Source organism: Carassius gibelio, chromosome B8 (genome assembly GCF_023724105.1).
Source record: "Carassius gibelio isolate Cgi1373 ecotype wild population from Czech Republic chromosome B8, carGib1.2-hapl.c, whole genome shotgun sequence".
Taxonomy (NCBI): Eukaryota; Metazoa; Chordata; class Actinopteri; order Cypriniformes; family Cyprinidae; genus Carassius; species Carassius gibelio.
Window position 1 is genome coordinate 15874886 of NC_068403.1, and position 18199 is coordinate 15893084.

Below are 18199 nucleotides of genomic sequence, written 5' to 3' on the forward strand. Positions count from 1 at the left end.
ATTAAAACTCACAATGCTTCAGTGTAAAAAATAAAATTCTCAGAAACCACTCCTGTCCACTACTCTTATACGTTTTTAGTCATCATAAGCAAAACCAACCATCAAGAATAGGCTAATAAACTTGGTGTACATACCAACTGACTCCGCGTTTATTAGTCCTCAGGATAATGGACCTGGAGGTGGGGAAAATAAAGAAAACTTAGGCTTTGCACGTAAAATACAGCAAGATTGCACGCAGAGCAGTTACGCATGTCAGAGATGTTGGTTCTCATCAAGTATTCTCAGATGTCCCTACCAACATCATGTATCATCACGCATGCTAACATGAGGTAATACCTTGCTTCCAAACCACGCGGAATAAAGTTGAATTAAGCGTTAAATTATTTTTTTTTTGTAGTAATTGCATTAAAATCTAACACTTAAACTTATTTGAAGCATAGCCGAAAAGGCAGTTTAATTATTTTAAAGCTTATTCGAGGCCTTTAACACGTGGCCCGCAATTCGTATAAACTCCTTACAAAAACAAATTTAAAACAAAATTAGAATAAACCTTTCTTCAGCTGCGCCACAAACATCGAAAATATAAAATAATACCCCACATTACAAAAGTTACTTTAAAAAAAATCAAATCAGTAGATTACCTGCTCTATACTTTGTGTGCCGCAGGAGAATGAGACCGAACAAACGCGTCGCTTTGCTTTTTATACTGTTTCACCGCAATGGTTTCTGGGAAACTCCTCAGTTTATATTAATGCACTTTAATGACACCAGGTGGCGCAGTGGTGCCTTTTACGTTTAGTGATATCAACAGCACGTTTAACGTACATATTTAAACCATAGATAGTGATTTAAACAGTCTAATAATGTGAAAGGCAGGCACGTGCACACATAGACATCAAAGGGGGCTTGAGCACCTGCCCTTTTTATTCCTGGAGAGAAAGTGCCCTTTTTTCTGGGGTGTTTTTTTTTTTATTTAAATAATATATATTCCTGTTTGCGCACTGCTTCCCTGTCAAACAAATATATTTATTGAAGAATAGTATATCTAAATATCAGGTCAGGAGTTCTCAAGCGCTCATTGAGAACCGTTTCTGAACCGAGGAGCTGATGATACTGCGCATGTGTAATTCAGTGTGAAGCAGACTGACTCACAGCTCGTCTGAACCGAACTGATTCTTTTGGTGATTGATTCTGAACTGATTATGTGCTTATGTTTTAAGCGCGGGTAAACTGAAGGCTTGAATTAAGGGCAGTCATCGCTAATGACATTACATCGAGCGCAAAAGAACCGGTGAACCGTTTTTTTTTTCAAATGGTTTATTTGATCGAATTGTCCGAAAGAACCGGTTCACTTGAGCACCTGCTCCTTTGCCCCAAAAGTGCCCTTTTGTCAAAGCAAAATTTCCTCGAATTTTTTTTGTAATACCATACCCTTTTGTGAATGCCTGCCAACGCCCAATCATAATAATATTACAATTTATTAATAATAATTTAGTCGTTAATAAATGACCAATATGATGACCTTTCACCTGACCGGGAAAATTATTCAGGCCGCACGCGCATTTTTAATTGTATTTTCAGAACCGTGGCAGCTGGTAAGTGGTGTTTCATTCTCAGCTAAGTGAATTTGATGTTTATTTACTTATTATTATTTTACAAGAACGATATGATGTGAGAACATGCAGATAAGTTGCTGTGTTTAGCCTGTAGTAGTAACACTAGCGTGCTGTTTGAGGGAGAAAGGTTTCACAGGCATCGATGGGTCTGGTCTTTTTTATGTTATTTGACTAAACTTTTATTATATTATAGTACTTATTTATTTTTTAACACGTTGAGTGCCTTAAAAATAATTATCACAACACTGGTAAGGATTATTCAGATTTTCTCATTCTCTGAATTATCATTATAAAAATTCAGGAATTAATTATATAATTATATTTTAAATGTGACGCAAATATTTTTTTTTTCTACAATAGCAACAGTGTTTACAACAGCAAGACCACTTTAGCCTTTAAACTCAATAATATCTCTCTGGAAATAAATGTAAAAATATCAGTGTCAATAAAAAAATGCATGATATACCTGACATAAAAGTGCAGTGTGAAGGATATGAATAACAAATGTAGCCTGTCATTTGTTTACGTTGCAAAGGTGTTCAATTTTAGACAATAATAACTACAACAGTAATAATAATATTAATCACTATATTCCAGTGGATCAGTTTTTTATGTTTTGTATCAATATTTAAGGTGGACTTATTGATTAGGTACAAGAGTAGTAGTGATGGTTAAAATAATAGATTAATGCTGAAACAGAGAAGAAAAAGCCATCAGGTTGGGACAATTTAAGACATTTCAGTTTCTAATCCCAGAGCTGTTATTATTTTAAACTTAAAATTGTCTTCTCTATTGTTTCTTTGCTTCAAAACATTTGCTGCTGTATCAATACATAACCATCCATATCGATACGTGAATCCGCAAGGAATGCATCACAATATATAGCTGTATTGATATTTTGAACAGCGCCATTTAAAACCTTGTTCCATGTGCCCCGTTTATACTTTGAGCACCTGCCCCTCCAAAGGTCTCTGCACGGCCCTGGTGAAAGGAGTGCACTAAATGGCTTGTTCATGTTCCTTAATGCACCTAGTAAAGTCATAAAGTGGTTTCAGTACATTATATGCGCAAATATAAAATATCGCTCGGTATTTATTTTAATTGAGTTAATGTGAAATAACTGAAATATGTATACTCTCTCTATACATCACTTGAAGTTTCCTCCACATTTGACCAAATAATAACCACGTTTCATGATTTTTCTAGTAATTCGTCATTTCTGAATACTACATATTTAAACACTTATTTCTAGTAACTAGATAAAGAAAACATAACTAGGAAAAAACACCTTAACTGTGCTTTTAAAAGTAATTTCCATTACTTTGGAAATCAAAATGCTGCAAATCCCTGTAGATCAAATAAAATGAACAACAGCATCATATAACACAGGATGTCTGTAACAAGAAATGCATTCACACAAATTGGTCTCACTGAGATTTAATATTATATTTTGATACATGGAAATCTGGTACAATCAACTGTTGTCAAGCAATGAAAAAATTGTTTGGGATTGCTTCTGAAAAGCAATACTAGGCGAAAGTAACCTTTACTTCATAAGGCCTCCAATTTATTACAGAATATTAAGAGCAAGTGGCTTTCTTTAAACTATAGCAGTAATATTGTTTTGCCAGTTTTGCTCTAATTGCATCTCAGAAAAAAAGGATCATACAATTAGATTTTACTTGTTGATTATGTTACACAATGTATAGACGTCATTCCAGGAGAAAACACTGACCTGAGTGACTCCATGCATCTACAGACTTCTACCTTCAAGAAAGAGGATCAGATCTTTCTGATGCATGACTATATGAAACCTATATTTACTGTATTTGAATTACAATGTGACATCTCACAGAAGGTGAGATTGTAGGGACATTTGTGATAACGTTGCTCAACCTCAGCAGGATAAGCACAGATTTGTCAAATGGTTTTATTGTGCACTGTTGCGATTTCCTACTGGACAGTCCAACTTTATGCTAAGTTGATAAATTGTGTGGACACTCAAGCAGCATTCTATAAAAAATACAGTCTCCCCTCTCAAAAAAAAAGCCTAACAAAAAAACAAACAAATTGGAATGGATTACAACCATGGCAAAGTTGTTTCAAATTTTAGCCCATGTAATGTAAATGGTACATTTTCTTATTGTGGCTTTTGTAGCATGAAAGGCTGATGATGAAGTGGAACATAAAGGGAATGGCTGCCGTACACAACGTATATTCAAACAGTTACTATTGCCCTAGAGAAAGAAGATAAAAGGAAAACAAGAATATATCATATCTTATATATATAGCTAGCAGGATGTGAACCAAGTTCTCATTTTCTTTACTGTGTGGTTCCACCGTTAAGGCTTTTCGAACATTAAGATACAGCTTTCAATCCTCAGTCCGCTGCTTCCCTGAGATACAGAACGCTGTAGTTTTCAGAGTTTGTTCGATAAAAACCCCTCTGGAGTGGGAGAAAGAGAGAGAGACGTCCGCTGGGATCATTCTTCTTCTGCAGAGACGAGCGCGCTTGTTTGATTTGTGAGGGCTTCTGATCACGTCTTCTGTGTGTCCGTGGTGTGTTTTCTTCCTCAAAGGGTGATAGAGAGCTGGAAGTGTTGAACTAGTGAGCAGGGAGGTTTTTTATTTGTATAGATTAAGTTTGTGTTTTCTTATCATTCGTTCAAACTTTGAAAATGCAAAGCTATAAGGGTTCATTCGTCAGTCATTCCAAGGCTGAATAAGAAAAGTGGTTTGCAAGAGAGTTCTCTTTTCTAGACTCTGCTGTTTTGGAGACGGCCTCAGTGTCGTTGCGATGCTAGTCGCTTTAGAAGGGGCTTGTCGTAGACCCAGCATTCACCATCCTCATGAAACAGCTGCAGGGAAACAAACAAATCTCTCTTTAAATAAACATTGTTTGGAAATGAATATGGATAATTTGATCAGATTCATGTGAATCTCTCAATCAAGATGATCAGTCAAAGGGGTTTTACATAAAATGTATGTATGTTCTCATATTCTGAATTCAACATGAGCACTGTCGGGCATTTTAAAAATCCAGCTATGTGCATCATGGGTAACATTCAGTTAAAAAACATGCTGCTTTTAAGCATCAGGAACCAATTAAGGACGATTTATCAGTCATATTTCAATCTCGTTATTTCTCACAGCACATTTCCCCTCCACATGTGCGAGTACATAAGCACACTCACTCTCGTCTCCCATTGCATTTCCTTCTCCTTCCTTTCTCTGGCCTCCGCCCTCTGTTTCTCCTCCAGCCTGTGTTTGGCTTCCGTCGCAGCATCAATGTCCGCCAGTTTCAGGTTCACGGTCACGTCCTTCCACAAACTGACAGCCAGACAGAGAAATAACAGCAGTCTGCATCAGATCATCTCACAGAGGTACCCAAGCAGAAAAAAAACCATCACTACAGCGCGCCCCCAGAGGAGCCTCCACAAAAATAACCAAGCCTTTTGAAGATCAGCAAATAAATCAGGTGCAAACTAAAGAAAAAACTCTTATAAAAGTCAACTATTCAAAATGCTTTTTTCCATAAAAAAAATTATATTAACATAAATATTTGTGTATAAAGTTAAATTGAAAAATGTTAAATTTCAGCAAATTTACAATTTCAGTGTGACCCTTGAACCATAATGGAAGCAAGACCCTCTTAGAGAACCTAATATATTTAATTTTATTTATAAATAATGTAATAAAAAAAGGCATAAAACTTTTTTTATAAACAGTTTTTTAAAACTGTTTATATACAGATTCAATGGAAATTTCAACTGCAGATTTTCAATGTGGATCACTTTCCAAACCTTCCCAGATTGAGCGGGTGAAAAAAAGAAACCTCATTCGGTTGGACAAACTAGATTTAAGAACCTGAGGGATTACACAAAATTCAAATGGGGCTTTTAGGATGGTTTCCCATGACTTGTGTCAAGAGTCAAGCCCAAGATTAAAAAGTGTGTGCCTCTGCACTATAGCTTAAGAGAAAATGGACTTTGGAGTCGTTTTGCGTTGTGGCAAATCCTGTTTTAGAGAAAAAAACTTGTCAGACCCACACACCTTCTGGATTCATACTCCAACTGATCCTCCAATTTCCGCACTTTCTTCTTAATGATGCCCATTTTCTTTGTGTCAATGAATACTGCATTTTCCTGGGCGGAAAACAAATATGTCATTTGATTTTTTTCTCTAAGGGACTTCCTTTGCTTGTTTTCTAGGCTTCAAACTTACCCCGGTAGCCAGTTTTGAATACATGACACCATTCCACTCTCCCTCTATGGAGTAGAATGACTTCTTATCATTGGGAGCACTAAGAAAAATTGCAATATGTCCAATTAACATGACAATAAGCTTAATGCATTTGCATACAAATGTATTTTAATTTTGAATTTATAGTAGCAACTAAAGAAACCATGACAGCAGCGGAATTGTAAATTTAAATTATTGGGACGTTCCCCTTTGACTTACAATATCTCAGCAGTTATTCTGTGCTTCTTTCCTCCGTAGAATGGTTTGGTGTGGAAAACTATATTGGCACTGTAGCCAGTTTTGGAACAGGAAATATTGCACTCTCCACCCAGCTCTACCCATGGCACAGTGAGGATTGATCTATTGGAGCACAGTCAGATGGATGAGATGCTCTGCCCACTTCCCCCTCTAGAAATCAAAAAATCTAAAATACAACAGTGTCATAAATTGATCAAATAGAACAATGCTTACCTTCCATAGCCATTGGGAAAAGTAAGAATATAATGTTCATCATATTCAAGACAAGACACACAACCTATGGGAAACAGAAGAGGACTGTTCAGCACTGCAATAGCACTAATGTGTATTAATCACTACTTAACACCGTCCTTGACTACCTTGACCAATATTATGGACACCAATTGACATTCCAAGGAACTTTGATTTCGTCCAGATGTGAGCGTTGAACTGGATTTTTTTGCTGAAACACTCAGCATAAAATGCAGATACTGTAAAAAGAACAAAGGTGTTGGAAAATGTCCATTTACCCAAAAACCACAACAGATCATCGCATTAACATTATCAAATTTAAACGAGTTTAATAAACAAGTTACTAATTAAACAGATCATTGTTTTTGTTTTACTTTTCAGAACCAGGTCATTTCTGGTAACTTGTAAATTCTGGTACTAGTGGCTATGATATGATTAGTTAGAGATGAAGTCGGTAATTAGTTCAGCACTTACTAGGAGGGTGGTGAGAAACCTGCTCTGCCACAAACGACACACTGTTTTTGCTACTCCACGGCACTGGCCCGTCTGATAGAGACTCCTAGAAAGACAAACAGTAAGCGAGGGAGAAGAAAACCGTGACAACAGATAAAATCTGTTAAGACGCTGCAAACATTGGTTTTTACACCTTCAAACACACTCACAGAAGCAGCAGGATCCTCTGTTTCGGAAGGCAAGTCCCAGTGACAGAAGAACACCTCGCCCAGAATGGGGTTGTAGGGCTTCTTGGCCACAGATCCTTTCCGACCAGCGTGAAAGGCTGAGAGGTACCACTTTACCACATGCACCATGCGGTCCCTTGGATCCTGCTGCTCTGCAATACTGCAAAATGTGCCAATCATGAGTTCATTAAAACAAAATACTTGAACAAATCAGCTTGCTAGAACGAATCATTCTTCTATTTCAGAGAGCAAAGATATTCTGAAAGGACATGGTTAATTATTTCCTCTGCGCATTTGGTTCCAACTTTGGAACCAATTAGACAGTACATTGGAAAGAGCATAAAAATGTAGCCATGTTAGTAGCATTGCTGTAACCAGACATAAGAATGATAAGCACATATGGTAGAACAGCTGTGAGATCTATAAAACAGACAGGATGTGCATTACCTTACAAACAAATCTGGGTGTGCAAAGAAATCTGCATACATTTCCAGCAAAGACCTCCGCTCCAAGATAAACGTCGGCAAGACGACCTGAGGATGAACGAAGATGGATTAAAAGGTGGAAATAATAGTATAATAAAAATAAGAGAAGGTTGTTTGTGCTTACCTTGGTGAGATCCATGCCCAGTCGCACTTGAGACAGCAGATGCATGATGACACTTTTGTGTTCTTCCACAGATTCACCCTCAGGGTCATCATCTCTCTCATCATGACTGTCAAACTGATCTGAGAAAAACACACAGCAAACACTGAACATAAATCAAACATGTGCACACATTGCTGGCCAAAAGTTTAATTTAAATGTTTTTGAAAGAATATTTTTATGCTCACCAAGATTCAAAAATCAAAAATATAGTAAACATCAGTAATATTGTGATCTGGGGCTCAAGGAATATTTCTTATTATGATTTAAATCAGTTTTTGCTGCTTAATATTTTTGTGAAAACTGTAGTTTCTTTATGCATATGATTAAAAAGTATATTTTATTCACTAAGGATGCAAATTGTTTAAAAGTGACAGTAAACAATTACAATTAAATAACTTATATTACAAAAAATATTTTTTAAATAAATGCTGTTATAATAAACTTTCTATCAAAGAATCCTGAAATAAATCACCTTTTAAAAGAAAATATTAAGCATAAAAACTTTTCAAATTGTTCTAAATCATTGATAAGAACCAACGCACCAAATCATATTTCAGTTTTGCCATCAAAATAATAAATGACATTTATTTACATCACAATATATTAATATTAAAACAGAAAGCAGTTATTGTTAATTAGTAGCAATATTTCAAAATATTACTGCCTTTACTGTATTTCAAAAAAATGCAACATTGGTGAACATTAAAGACTTTTTTCAAAAACATCTTAATTATTGTTAATAAATATTTATTATAATAAACATTAAGTAGTCTAATTCATCTTAATTATACTAAAGACATGTCGAGTGTGTTGGTGTTAAAACTGGTAAGTTTGTTAAATTCTAAATATATATATATATATATATATATATATATATATATATATATATATATATATATATATATATATATATATATATATAAAACCACACACTTTACTTTCAACACAAGCACCAAGAAAGAAGACACAACACAAACACAGCATTTGCTCTGATTCATTTTGAGAACCTTAAACGTGAGGGACGTGTGTGTTGTGTTGTGTACCTGCATCAGTGGTGCCGTTCGACATGGAGGAGTTGATTGATTCGTTGGTGTCTGGCCGTTTCAGGGCTGTGCTGTCTTCACTGTTCACATCAGCGGTTCTGTTCGAACTGCAGATACACAAGAACATCAAGTCAGCTTATTCCAGAATAAATTACAGTGTGTGGCAATGGCAGATAGAGTTTGTGTGTGTATGTGAGTCCATACACTGTTTTAATTAGGTCAGTGTGTGTTTCTTTTTGTTTGCCGTAAATAGTGCGTGGGAGTGTGTTTATCTCAAAGCAGTACTTACTGTTTTCAGATTATGCAGTGGTAGTTAATGTGCATGTGGGCAGGTGATGTTACTATAATTGACTTGTGCAGCAGTACTTCAGTGAGTTTTTAATTATATAGAAGGTTTTATGTGTGTGTTTCTGTACATTACTTACACTATTCTGTGTTTCAGTGTGGTGTGTGTGTTGAACTCACTCTATGCAGTGTTTCGGCGAGGTGCTGCTGTTATAAAACTCATCAGCATCATAAAACTCGTCTTCACTGCTGGAATAGGAGAAGTCAGGGACAGTGTGGGGTGGTACGTTCATGTGACTGGGTGAAGTCACGCTGCTGCTGGGAGCCGAGGGACCACTCCCTAAAACCACAGGAAGAAAATTAAACTAATAAATGTGAAAAGAAATGCAAGTGTGCTGAGGAACTATGACTAACCACACTCATTTAATCAATTCCATGGCCGGAAATCATTGTAGTTCAGAAATAGGTTGAGGTTTTGTGTTTTTGCATAAGTGGCTAGCATATGGGCTTCAAATAAATGACTGGAAAGTTCATCTGCATGCTTGGTAATAAACTACACTACGTACAACGCTGATTTCATGAGCAAAAGCTCTGATTGAAAAAAAGTGCAAAAACATTTGGTTATATTTGACATATTAACATTATTCAATGAAAAATGTCTTTATATAATAAAGTATTATTTATGTAATACTTGACATTATTGACGAAACTAATGTATTCAATTAAAAATCATGTTTTATTAGATTTTCTATCATTTTAATTTATTTTATTATTAGCGTAATTGAGGAAATCATCCTAACATAAAAAAACATTGAAAATTTGTATTATTTTGGAATTACGAATATTTATATGAATGACAATTTAAATATTAGTGAAAATCTTTTTTTATTCTATACATTTTAATTTGAAATGTAAAAAACAAAAGTAGATTTTCTTTTTTGCCTTATTTTCCTTTATTTGTATTTTATTACAACTACTATAAAAAAAATTAAAAGATCTTTAAAAACACTAGTATTTTAGTATTATTTTTTTTACTTTATAGCAATGAAAAAAATCATTTTTCATGTTTATTTAAAATGTAATGATATAAAAACATTTTCTAGTTTTATCTTATCAATTAAGGACATTAACATTTTTAAAAATGCTAGAATTATTACACAATTGTAATTCAGATATGTAAAGACAAAACAGAAAATGAAAAAGTATGCACATTACTGATGCTGTCAGCACAATAAATTATATGTTTGGTTGTGTTGAAAGGACCAAGATGTCCAATTAAATCAGCCCTGCCTACAACGCAAGCACTTTCAGCATGAATATAAATGGAAAACCCTGATTCGCAGTCTGCACTTGTCAGCTCTTGACTGTGTTTTATGCGTAGTTTCCTGCACTGCTGTCCAGAGTGCTACCGATCGGCTGTGTTTTTGCTGAGCTCAGCTCTTCCTGCTCTGCCTCAGCAGAAGCTGGGCTCTTTGAGTCCCTGTATCCAGCACTAATGACAGTCAGGAGAAAACAGACTGACTGCAGAGAGAACAGCTCTGCCTGCATCGCCACTGCAGCGGAATACTACGGAAATACTGCTTCTGCTCACGTTAAAGAGTGGCATCAGTTGAATGAGTCGAAAGTTTACTTTATCATAAATACAATGTTTTCTTCCAAAAACAGTTTAGCTTCATTCTAAGATCAGATTAAATCTAATGGGAATTCGCTGATTAAAATATAACATCTGCATGAATATAATAAATACAAATACAAAACTTGCTCACATATGATCGAATAAAAATGTAAAATAAAAAAAAAAATAGAAAAATATGAATCCATGTTAAAACTGATTTAAAATGTAACATTTTACACACACACACACACACACACACACACACACGTGTAACAGTTTAATATGGATTAATTTGTTCGAACTCATAAAAAAAATATATATATATATATATATTTGTATATACACACACATTTAAATTTGATGCAAATATGTAAGTATAAAGTTAAACAAGAAAACATAAGATAAAAAACAAGTAATTAATTATAAAATAATATTTATTATAAAATGTTATTTACACTTATAATAGAATTTTATATATATACATATACACTTTGAAATCAGATTGAATGTGTTTACTTTGATGGCTGTCTCATTGTTGGTTCGTACCTGTGCTGTTGGGAGTGGGGGTCTGAAGGCTGCCCATCACCGTAACAACAGGGCCCACGGGTAAAGAAGAAGGCCTCTGTTCCGTTTTACACACCTGAGCTCCATCTACAGATGAACACACACCCTTCATATGCCCATGGCCCTTATAAACGCACACAACATTTGCAAACCAAATCTAACCTTTGAGTTTCCAAATCCAAACTACCAAAGCCAAGAAGCCTTCAAAATATGCATTTTATATACACACACACACACACACACACACATGCACATCATTATTAAGGAATAAGCTGGAGAAAGAGAAAGACAGCTCACCTGTGGGTAGAGTGGTCTGCGTTGGCATGGCACTGACTACAGAGGTGTTGAGAGGGGTAGGCTGGAATACCCCATCCACTGGGTTTATGGTGCTCTGCAGAGAACCACAGACATGATACAAAACACAGCTCTCACAGCAAAACACGTTATAAATACACCCTCTCATAGGAGATTTACACAGTCTCAATGCACAACCCAACTATCACAGAAATCCCGAGGGGAAACAAGGACTTGTGATATTCAGTGAACAGAACTGTTTAAAGGGATGGCTCATCTAATTATGACTATTTGGGGATCATTCACTTACACTAATGTTGTTCTAAACCTGTATGACTTTTTACTTCTATTGGGCATTCTTTGAAAGTATAATGAACTTTCATTTTAGAGTGGCCTGGATACATTTTTCCACACTGATTTTGAACAGCACAAAGGAGATTAAATGAAGTGAATGCTGAACTATCCCTTTAAGGTACTGAAAAAATTTTTAATATCCATTTATAAGTTAGAAGTTTTTAAAATATAAGTTTTTGTTTACATAATATATGTGTTTGTATTGTGTATATTTAACATGTATATACAGCAGTATATAGTATAGTTATTTATTGTTAAAGACAACATGAAATCATGAAATTAACACTAGTAAGTTTATTCAGTGAGGCTGCATTAAATTGATGTCATGTGTCAATAAGAAGTCATGTTATGCAAGTTACATGAGTTACCACTTGTGTTGACTTTAACCATTTTACGTGTCCAGATTCTTTCCACACAGAGACACAGAAATAGTCAATGATGCTTTATAATACACTGTGTCCAAATGAGTAACCTAACAGCTGTGGACCATGTCCTTCACACTGAATCAACTCAATGTGCAAAAATCACTGAGTCAATCTCTGCCTTACTGTTATCAAACACTAAGCATCTGTCAGTCGGCACAGACTCAGACACAAGGCTATTATGAAGACAAGATCAACATGTGTATCAAACACCAAATAGACAGAAAGATAAATAATCTCTACCCAGCATGCACAGTAAAACATTGACATCACAGGGTACAGAAGTGAGGGGGGGGGGGGGGGATGGGAGGCATGCAGGGGAGCGAGTGGAGTGAGTTTGGAGGGGCTTTTCTGCAAAAGAACTTGTTGTTCGTTGTACCACAACAGAGGCTGCCGTTCTTAATTAAAAGCCAACTGGAGCAATTAAAGCTCTGCAGTGAATACATAATCAATAGAATGAGATTAAATCAAGAGACACTCAGGTCAGGGGAAAAAAGATGGCAATCACAGATTCAGAAGGAAGAAACTCAGATTCCAAAAACAGAGAATACAACATTTGGTAAAAGTCTCTAAATACTCCTTGCATTTTTTTTTTATCTGCTATAAATGTGCAAGAAACATTATATATGAATTATAGATTTGGCTTTTTTAGCCATATTGAACTAAACCAGTCTGTGAGAAGTATTAAACGCAGTTGATGATTACTGTAGGTCACTTCAGCACTAGCCTTGATGGTTATTGACCCAATGAGAGCCTCTGGGCAGGTTGTCATAGATCTGTATCCATTTGTCCCACATGGTTCAATAGAATGTTTGACAACGGAAAATCAATGATTATGTTGCGTGCACGTATGCGTGTTTTATATTTGCAGGGCTTAAGCAGTTGGGTTCAATCACAATGTCGGAAAGAAGTATTGATGTTTAATTTTTTTGCAAATCATGACCACAGGAAAGGACAGGCCCAGAATTACCCGACAGGTAGTGTATGAAAGAATAAAAGCAGAGGAAAAAATGAGAGAGATGTAGACATGGTGGGCAGAGCCCTCCGATCAAGGTCATGCACATCTCGGTTCAGTTTTACTGAACTTGATTTCTGTGGAAGAGAGAACAGTAGCACTGTCTGATTTGGACTAGTTCATTGCTAAGGAATGTCAAGACTTACTATCAGTCCGTTTGCGTGTTGCTGTTCTTTACTTTGATCCTTCAAATTTTAAAAAAAGAAAACACAAATTGAGAAATAAGGCAACTCCACAGTTGGGAGTAAGCAAAAAAAAAAAAAATATGCAAATGTCTCTGCTTTAATTTAAAGCAATAAGGTATTTTAACCTACTCAATCTCTCAGGCTATGTTCACACAGTCAGTGTTTGGGATTGTCGGCCGTATTTACTAACAGGTCCACATTCACAGTAAAACTTACAGGAGCTCGATACAATGTTTTTTGATAAACAAGTCCAATCATGGTAACATTTTTAGGTCAATGTGAGCATAACCATACTTAGCACTGTAAAACCAGCTTGACAATCGTATCCTGCTGCTGTGTGAACATGGCCTTAAAGTAGGAGAATCACCTCTCCAAACCGTTACCATGGTACCTGCTGGAATGTTCACGTCGGCCAAAATAAACATTAACAGAGTTATGGAAAATTACAGGTTGGGTTACACAAGACGCATAAATATTAACACAGTGGGCAGACAAAACACAGGTGCATACACATTCTGAGCTTGAGAGACAAGCGTTTTACCTTGGCAATCTGTAGTAGTACAATACAGTGTTTGATGGACTCTACCATACTCTAAAAAAATAAAAATAAACAACGAATGAAAATGCATTCCACTACCAAAATTAGATACAAAATGCATTAAGAGGGTGAAGGTGCAGACGCTCTTACACAAGTCGTGTCCTTCAGGTTCTCGATTTTCTGTGAATAGGACAATGAAGAAGAAGAAAAGGGACAGTTTCTGTTACAATTGTGAAATGCTCTTGGATTAAAAACAAAGACGCACCTTTAAAAAAACCTTACAAAAAGCAGAAACGAAAGCCTGAGACAGTCTCATGAGTTTCATTCCCATAAAATGTGACTCTGTAAAATCCTGGCTCCGAATTTGGTATGTGAAATATCTTTAGAATTTCTCTGCATTTGAACAATAACAATATACTTATACATATTAATTTTTTGACAGCTAACCGACCTACAAGTAACAGTTTAACGTGCCAGCTAAAGCATGATATCATATTAAAGCTCTACATTTTGATCAGACATGAATTTACTCTGGCTTTTAAATGGAAGGTGGGATGTCCTTCAATAGAGATGTTATATTGGGCGTTCCTGTTACTCACAGCTATTGTAATACAAGTGAACTGTCTCTGCTACAGTATATACTGCGCCTGGCAGGAAGACTCTGAAAGACAATGCACCTCTGATGACAAATAAAAATGAATATGTCTTACTCTGCGTGACTCATCTTCTTTGCAGTCTTTAATCTTCTCATCGAAGAGCTATAGGATGCAACAAGAAAGCAATGTATGAGGAAAATGTCAACTCAAAACACAAGGCATTTTTGAGTCACGATGAGGTCTTATGATAAGAAAAACCCTTACTTTTAACTGGTCGATCAAAATTTGCAAATACGCATCAGCTTCAGCTAGTTTCTTGTCGAAGTCATGAACGCTGGGAACGAATCCTGTTTCTGCCTCCTGCAAGTGAAAGTGACAGGGATCAGTTTCAGTCCTTCTACAGCGTATAAAAGCTTCCATGGTGTCCTAAGCTCAGTCACGTTCTGCTTTCGAGAGGAACTGAGAAGAACTGCCCCTTGCCTGTTCACATTTCTCTCTAACAGCTTTAACTGAATCACACAATTAGACAACTGGCATAAACAGAGATCGGACCATGAGAGCGACTGACACTGAACTGAACTGTAGAATAAAGGGCACAGCCTTGTGACTGGTTATTGATAGTTACTGATACTAGAAATCTAGAAAGCAAAAAAAAAAAAAACACGCATCAAATAGTGTTTGTTTCTAGGACATGAGGTGAGCTGATCACTATCTTGTGTCATAATATTTCTGAGCCTTTCTATGTGACGGAGTCAAACAATTATAGGTTGGAAAAAGGGAAACGGAAAATATGATCAACAGACTTGTCATGACTGATATATGCAGACCTGGATTTTAATGTTGATCATTACACCATACAATTAACCAACAATTTTCATGGATTCATTTCAGTTTTACTTACTCAAAGTACTAAATTAGACATTTTAAAAATAGGGTACATTTTAAATAAAAAAAATAGATTTTTTTTTTTTTAAATAAACTGTCAACAGAATGTATGCTCATTTTATTTATTATACACAAATAAAATAACTACTTTTTAAAGCACATGCTTTATGTCATGACACTTCTCCTAGGAGACGTGATGTCTTCCCTAAACTCATAACACACACAAATTTGTTAAATTACACAAGTGATTACTCTCTGAAACATTAAAACAGCTTACTTATAAATAGATCAAGATGTTTAAATGTTATTACTGTAACCTTACGAAAGGCAAACTACGATTCCTTCTATATAGCATAACCACAAATACAACCTTAAGTTATTCCAGACCTCTTAGGTAAACTATCAGAAGAAATACTAAAGCTAATAGCGGCTAGCCCAGGTGGTTTCGATGAGTGAAGTTTAGATAGCACAGGCAATGTTGGCAGCAGCCTTTATAAGAGAGGTACTCCCTGGTCTGGGGGTCACTGTCGCGAGTTTTGTATCTTGCCGGACCTCATAAGAGACATCGCGGTGGAGATCGGCAGAAATGAACTGCATGGGAAAATGAAGAAAAGCCATGGACAGCTGACTGTCGGTCAAAACAGTAAACATTATAAAACTAGGTCAAAGTCTGCAGGAGCAGAGCAAATCCACCCCGGAATCAAAGGTTAAGTGGAATATCAGAATGAAACCATTTGATTCATTGAGTTTACTGAGAACACATGCATGTAGACGCACAATAAAAGATTTAATGAGAGTTTTGCTGCCTTTAAATTAAACTAAAGTTGTTTCTGGCAAACTAGCATCCTAACAGTTATGCAACCTCTGCTCTTCTTTGTGACCAACACATCTATTCAAAAGATATTTAACAATGTATTGTGGATCTGAGTAGGTATGATTGTTATGGTGGATTTTCTTTTTCCTTTTTATTTATGTGCAATGGTAATATTCATGGTAACATTAATAGCATTGTTTCAATACTTAAGAAGCAATCAATGGGGTGGTGATGGCGCAGTGGATAAGACGCGTGCCATTGGTCGGAGAGACCTGGGTTTGAATCCACTGTGAGACACCAATGTGTCCCTGAGCAACACACTTAACCCCTAGTTGCTCCAGAGGCGTGCGACCTCTGACATATAAAGCAATTGTAAGTCGCTTTGGATAAAAGCGTCAGCTAAATGAGTAAATGTAAACTATACAAAAACACACAAGTAACAACAATAGTACTAATAAAAATCATGCAGAATCTTTCAATTTAATCAATGATAAAAATTCTATAATAAAACAATCTTTAACAATAATACTATAAAACAAAAAATAAATATGAGAATCAACTTTTTATTTTTTTTACTTTTAAACTAGTATTAGAAACCATTTTTTTAATTTTTGTTCAAGAACTGTGAATATACAAACAGGATTGGAACTATTCTTTACTTTATTCATTCTATTTTAAACAGAATAAGAATGGAACATTTCTTAAATACCCCCCCAAATAGCACATAAATAACCTCAGAGGGCAGTTCAGAAACGGACTTGAAACATGATGCTAATATGATGCTAATATATCTGACATACACTTTTATTGAAAAACATGTTTCTCACAATTCTCTAGTTAAGTATGCCTGGTCATATCCTACAGGCACCATAAACATCTCACCTCCCGGCAGGCCTGAGATCTGCTATTTTGGCATGAACAAATTGCCAAAATGCCTTTTAACAACCATTTGCAACCCCCAAGAGAGCATTACATAAATATATTATCCTGTGCCTGGCAGAGGAAAGCTGTGGCACGCTGATAGCTACATGGTTGACACACACCTGACCTGAACACACAGATTGTCCAGACAGGAAGCTGTTCCCACTGACTCACTCTTTCAGTCTGACTCATAGCAGAAAATCTGAACATCCAACAACTGCAGGGAATATTTCAGCATGAATCAACTAGGCCTACATGGGGTGCATAGGCTATTGTTGTGTCTTTTTAGGAGACAAACCCACTAGTGACACATTTGAAAGGCAAACACAAAGGTCTGACTCCAAGTCATGTGCTGTATTATGTTAGCACAGACCTTACACACACACAATGTGGCTGAGACTGCAAATCTCAAGTTAGTAGAAAAGTAACTACACATTTAAGTGTGACCCATGCCCTCTCTATTTGAGCAAGCAAATGCTTTCCTGCTTTTGTCAATGCACACACACTCACACACCCACCCCTACCTGTCCACACTCACACACACAGCATGATTTAACGCATTAGTAAATCCCAGCAAAACAAAGATACTCACTCTGTTCTTGCCAGTGCAGGACATGCCTCCACAAATCTGACCCACATTCACAGAAACACTTTCAGTATTAGTTCGCAAACCCTTTCCTGTAAGTTCCCCTCTAAAGGAGGAGGGGATAAGGTGAACAAATACCTATTGACTTTCCAGCTCATTCAGAGCCATTCTTTAAACCACACTTGACCAGGAAGAGTAGACTTCCTCAAAAGAAAAAAAGAAGAAGAAAAAGTAGCATAAGCTTTACAGACTGTAGGAAACAAAATACAGTACGGTGATTGGATCTGTCACCCGCTGCACAGGAGGGGCTAGCTGAATAAGCAGAGCTGTGATTGGCTGTTGGAGATCATGTGACCGGATAGCTGCACACAATCTGTATGTAGGTACATGCCGTTACTAGTCAGCAG

The 18199-nt window shown here is 36.2% G+C and overlaps 2 protein-coding genes and 2 non-coding genes across 8 annotated transcripts in view; 1 reads left to right on the forward strand and 3 right to left on the reverse strand.

Annotated features, from left to right (window-relative positions):
* Positions 1-18199, forward strand: part of LOC127963998 (glutamate receptor ionotropic, delta-2-like) — a 409530-nt gene that overhangs the window by 231104 nt on the left and 160227 nt on the right. The gene's annotated exons all lie outside the window — the stretch shown is intronic.
* LOC127964283 (small nucleolar RNA SNORD75) lies at positions 15-91 on the reverse strand. Its single transcript, XR_008155023.1, has one exon. It is a non-coding gene; the product is annotated as a small nucleolar RNA SNORD75 (small nucleolar RNA).
* LOC127964278 (small nucleolar RNA SNORD74) lies at positions 248-320 on the reverse strand. Its single transcript, XR_008155018.1, has one exon. It is a non-coding gene; the product is annotated as a small nucleolar RNA SNORD74 (small nucleolar RNA).
* On the reverse strand, positions 3038-18006 carry LOC127964002 (oxysterol-binding protein-related protein 9-like). Of its 2 annotated transcripts, none has more exons than XM_052564141.1 (21): positions 17799-18006; positions 14851-14946; positions 14701-14748; positions 14141-14170; positions 13994-14044; positions 13414-13452; positions 11480-11573; positions 11165-11269; positions 9184-9343; positions 8719-8825; positions 7637-7755; positions 7475-7560; positions 7010-7187; positions 6822-6906; positions 6476-6586; positions 6330-6393; positions 6078-6218; positions 5841-5919; positions 5670-5761; positions 4811-4946; positions 3038-4474 (listed from the first exon to the last, which is right to left on the reverse strand). In XM_052564141.1, the coding sequence occupies exons 1-21, from the start codon at positions 17820-17822 to the stop codon at positions 4400-4402; spliced, it is 1920 nt and encodes a 639-aa protein (XP_052420101.1). In that variant the 5' UTR covers positions 17823-18006; the 3' UTR covers positions 3038-4399. The 2 variants fall into 2 exon arrangements, with proteins under 2 accessions (XP_052420101.1, XP_052420100.1); XM_052564140.1 differs by lacking the exon at positions 17799-18006 and adding an exon at positions 16024-16333.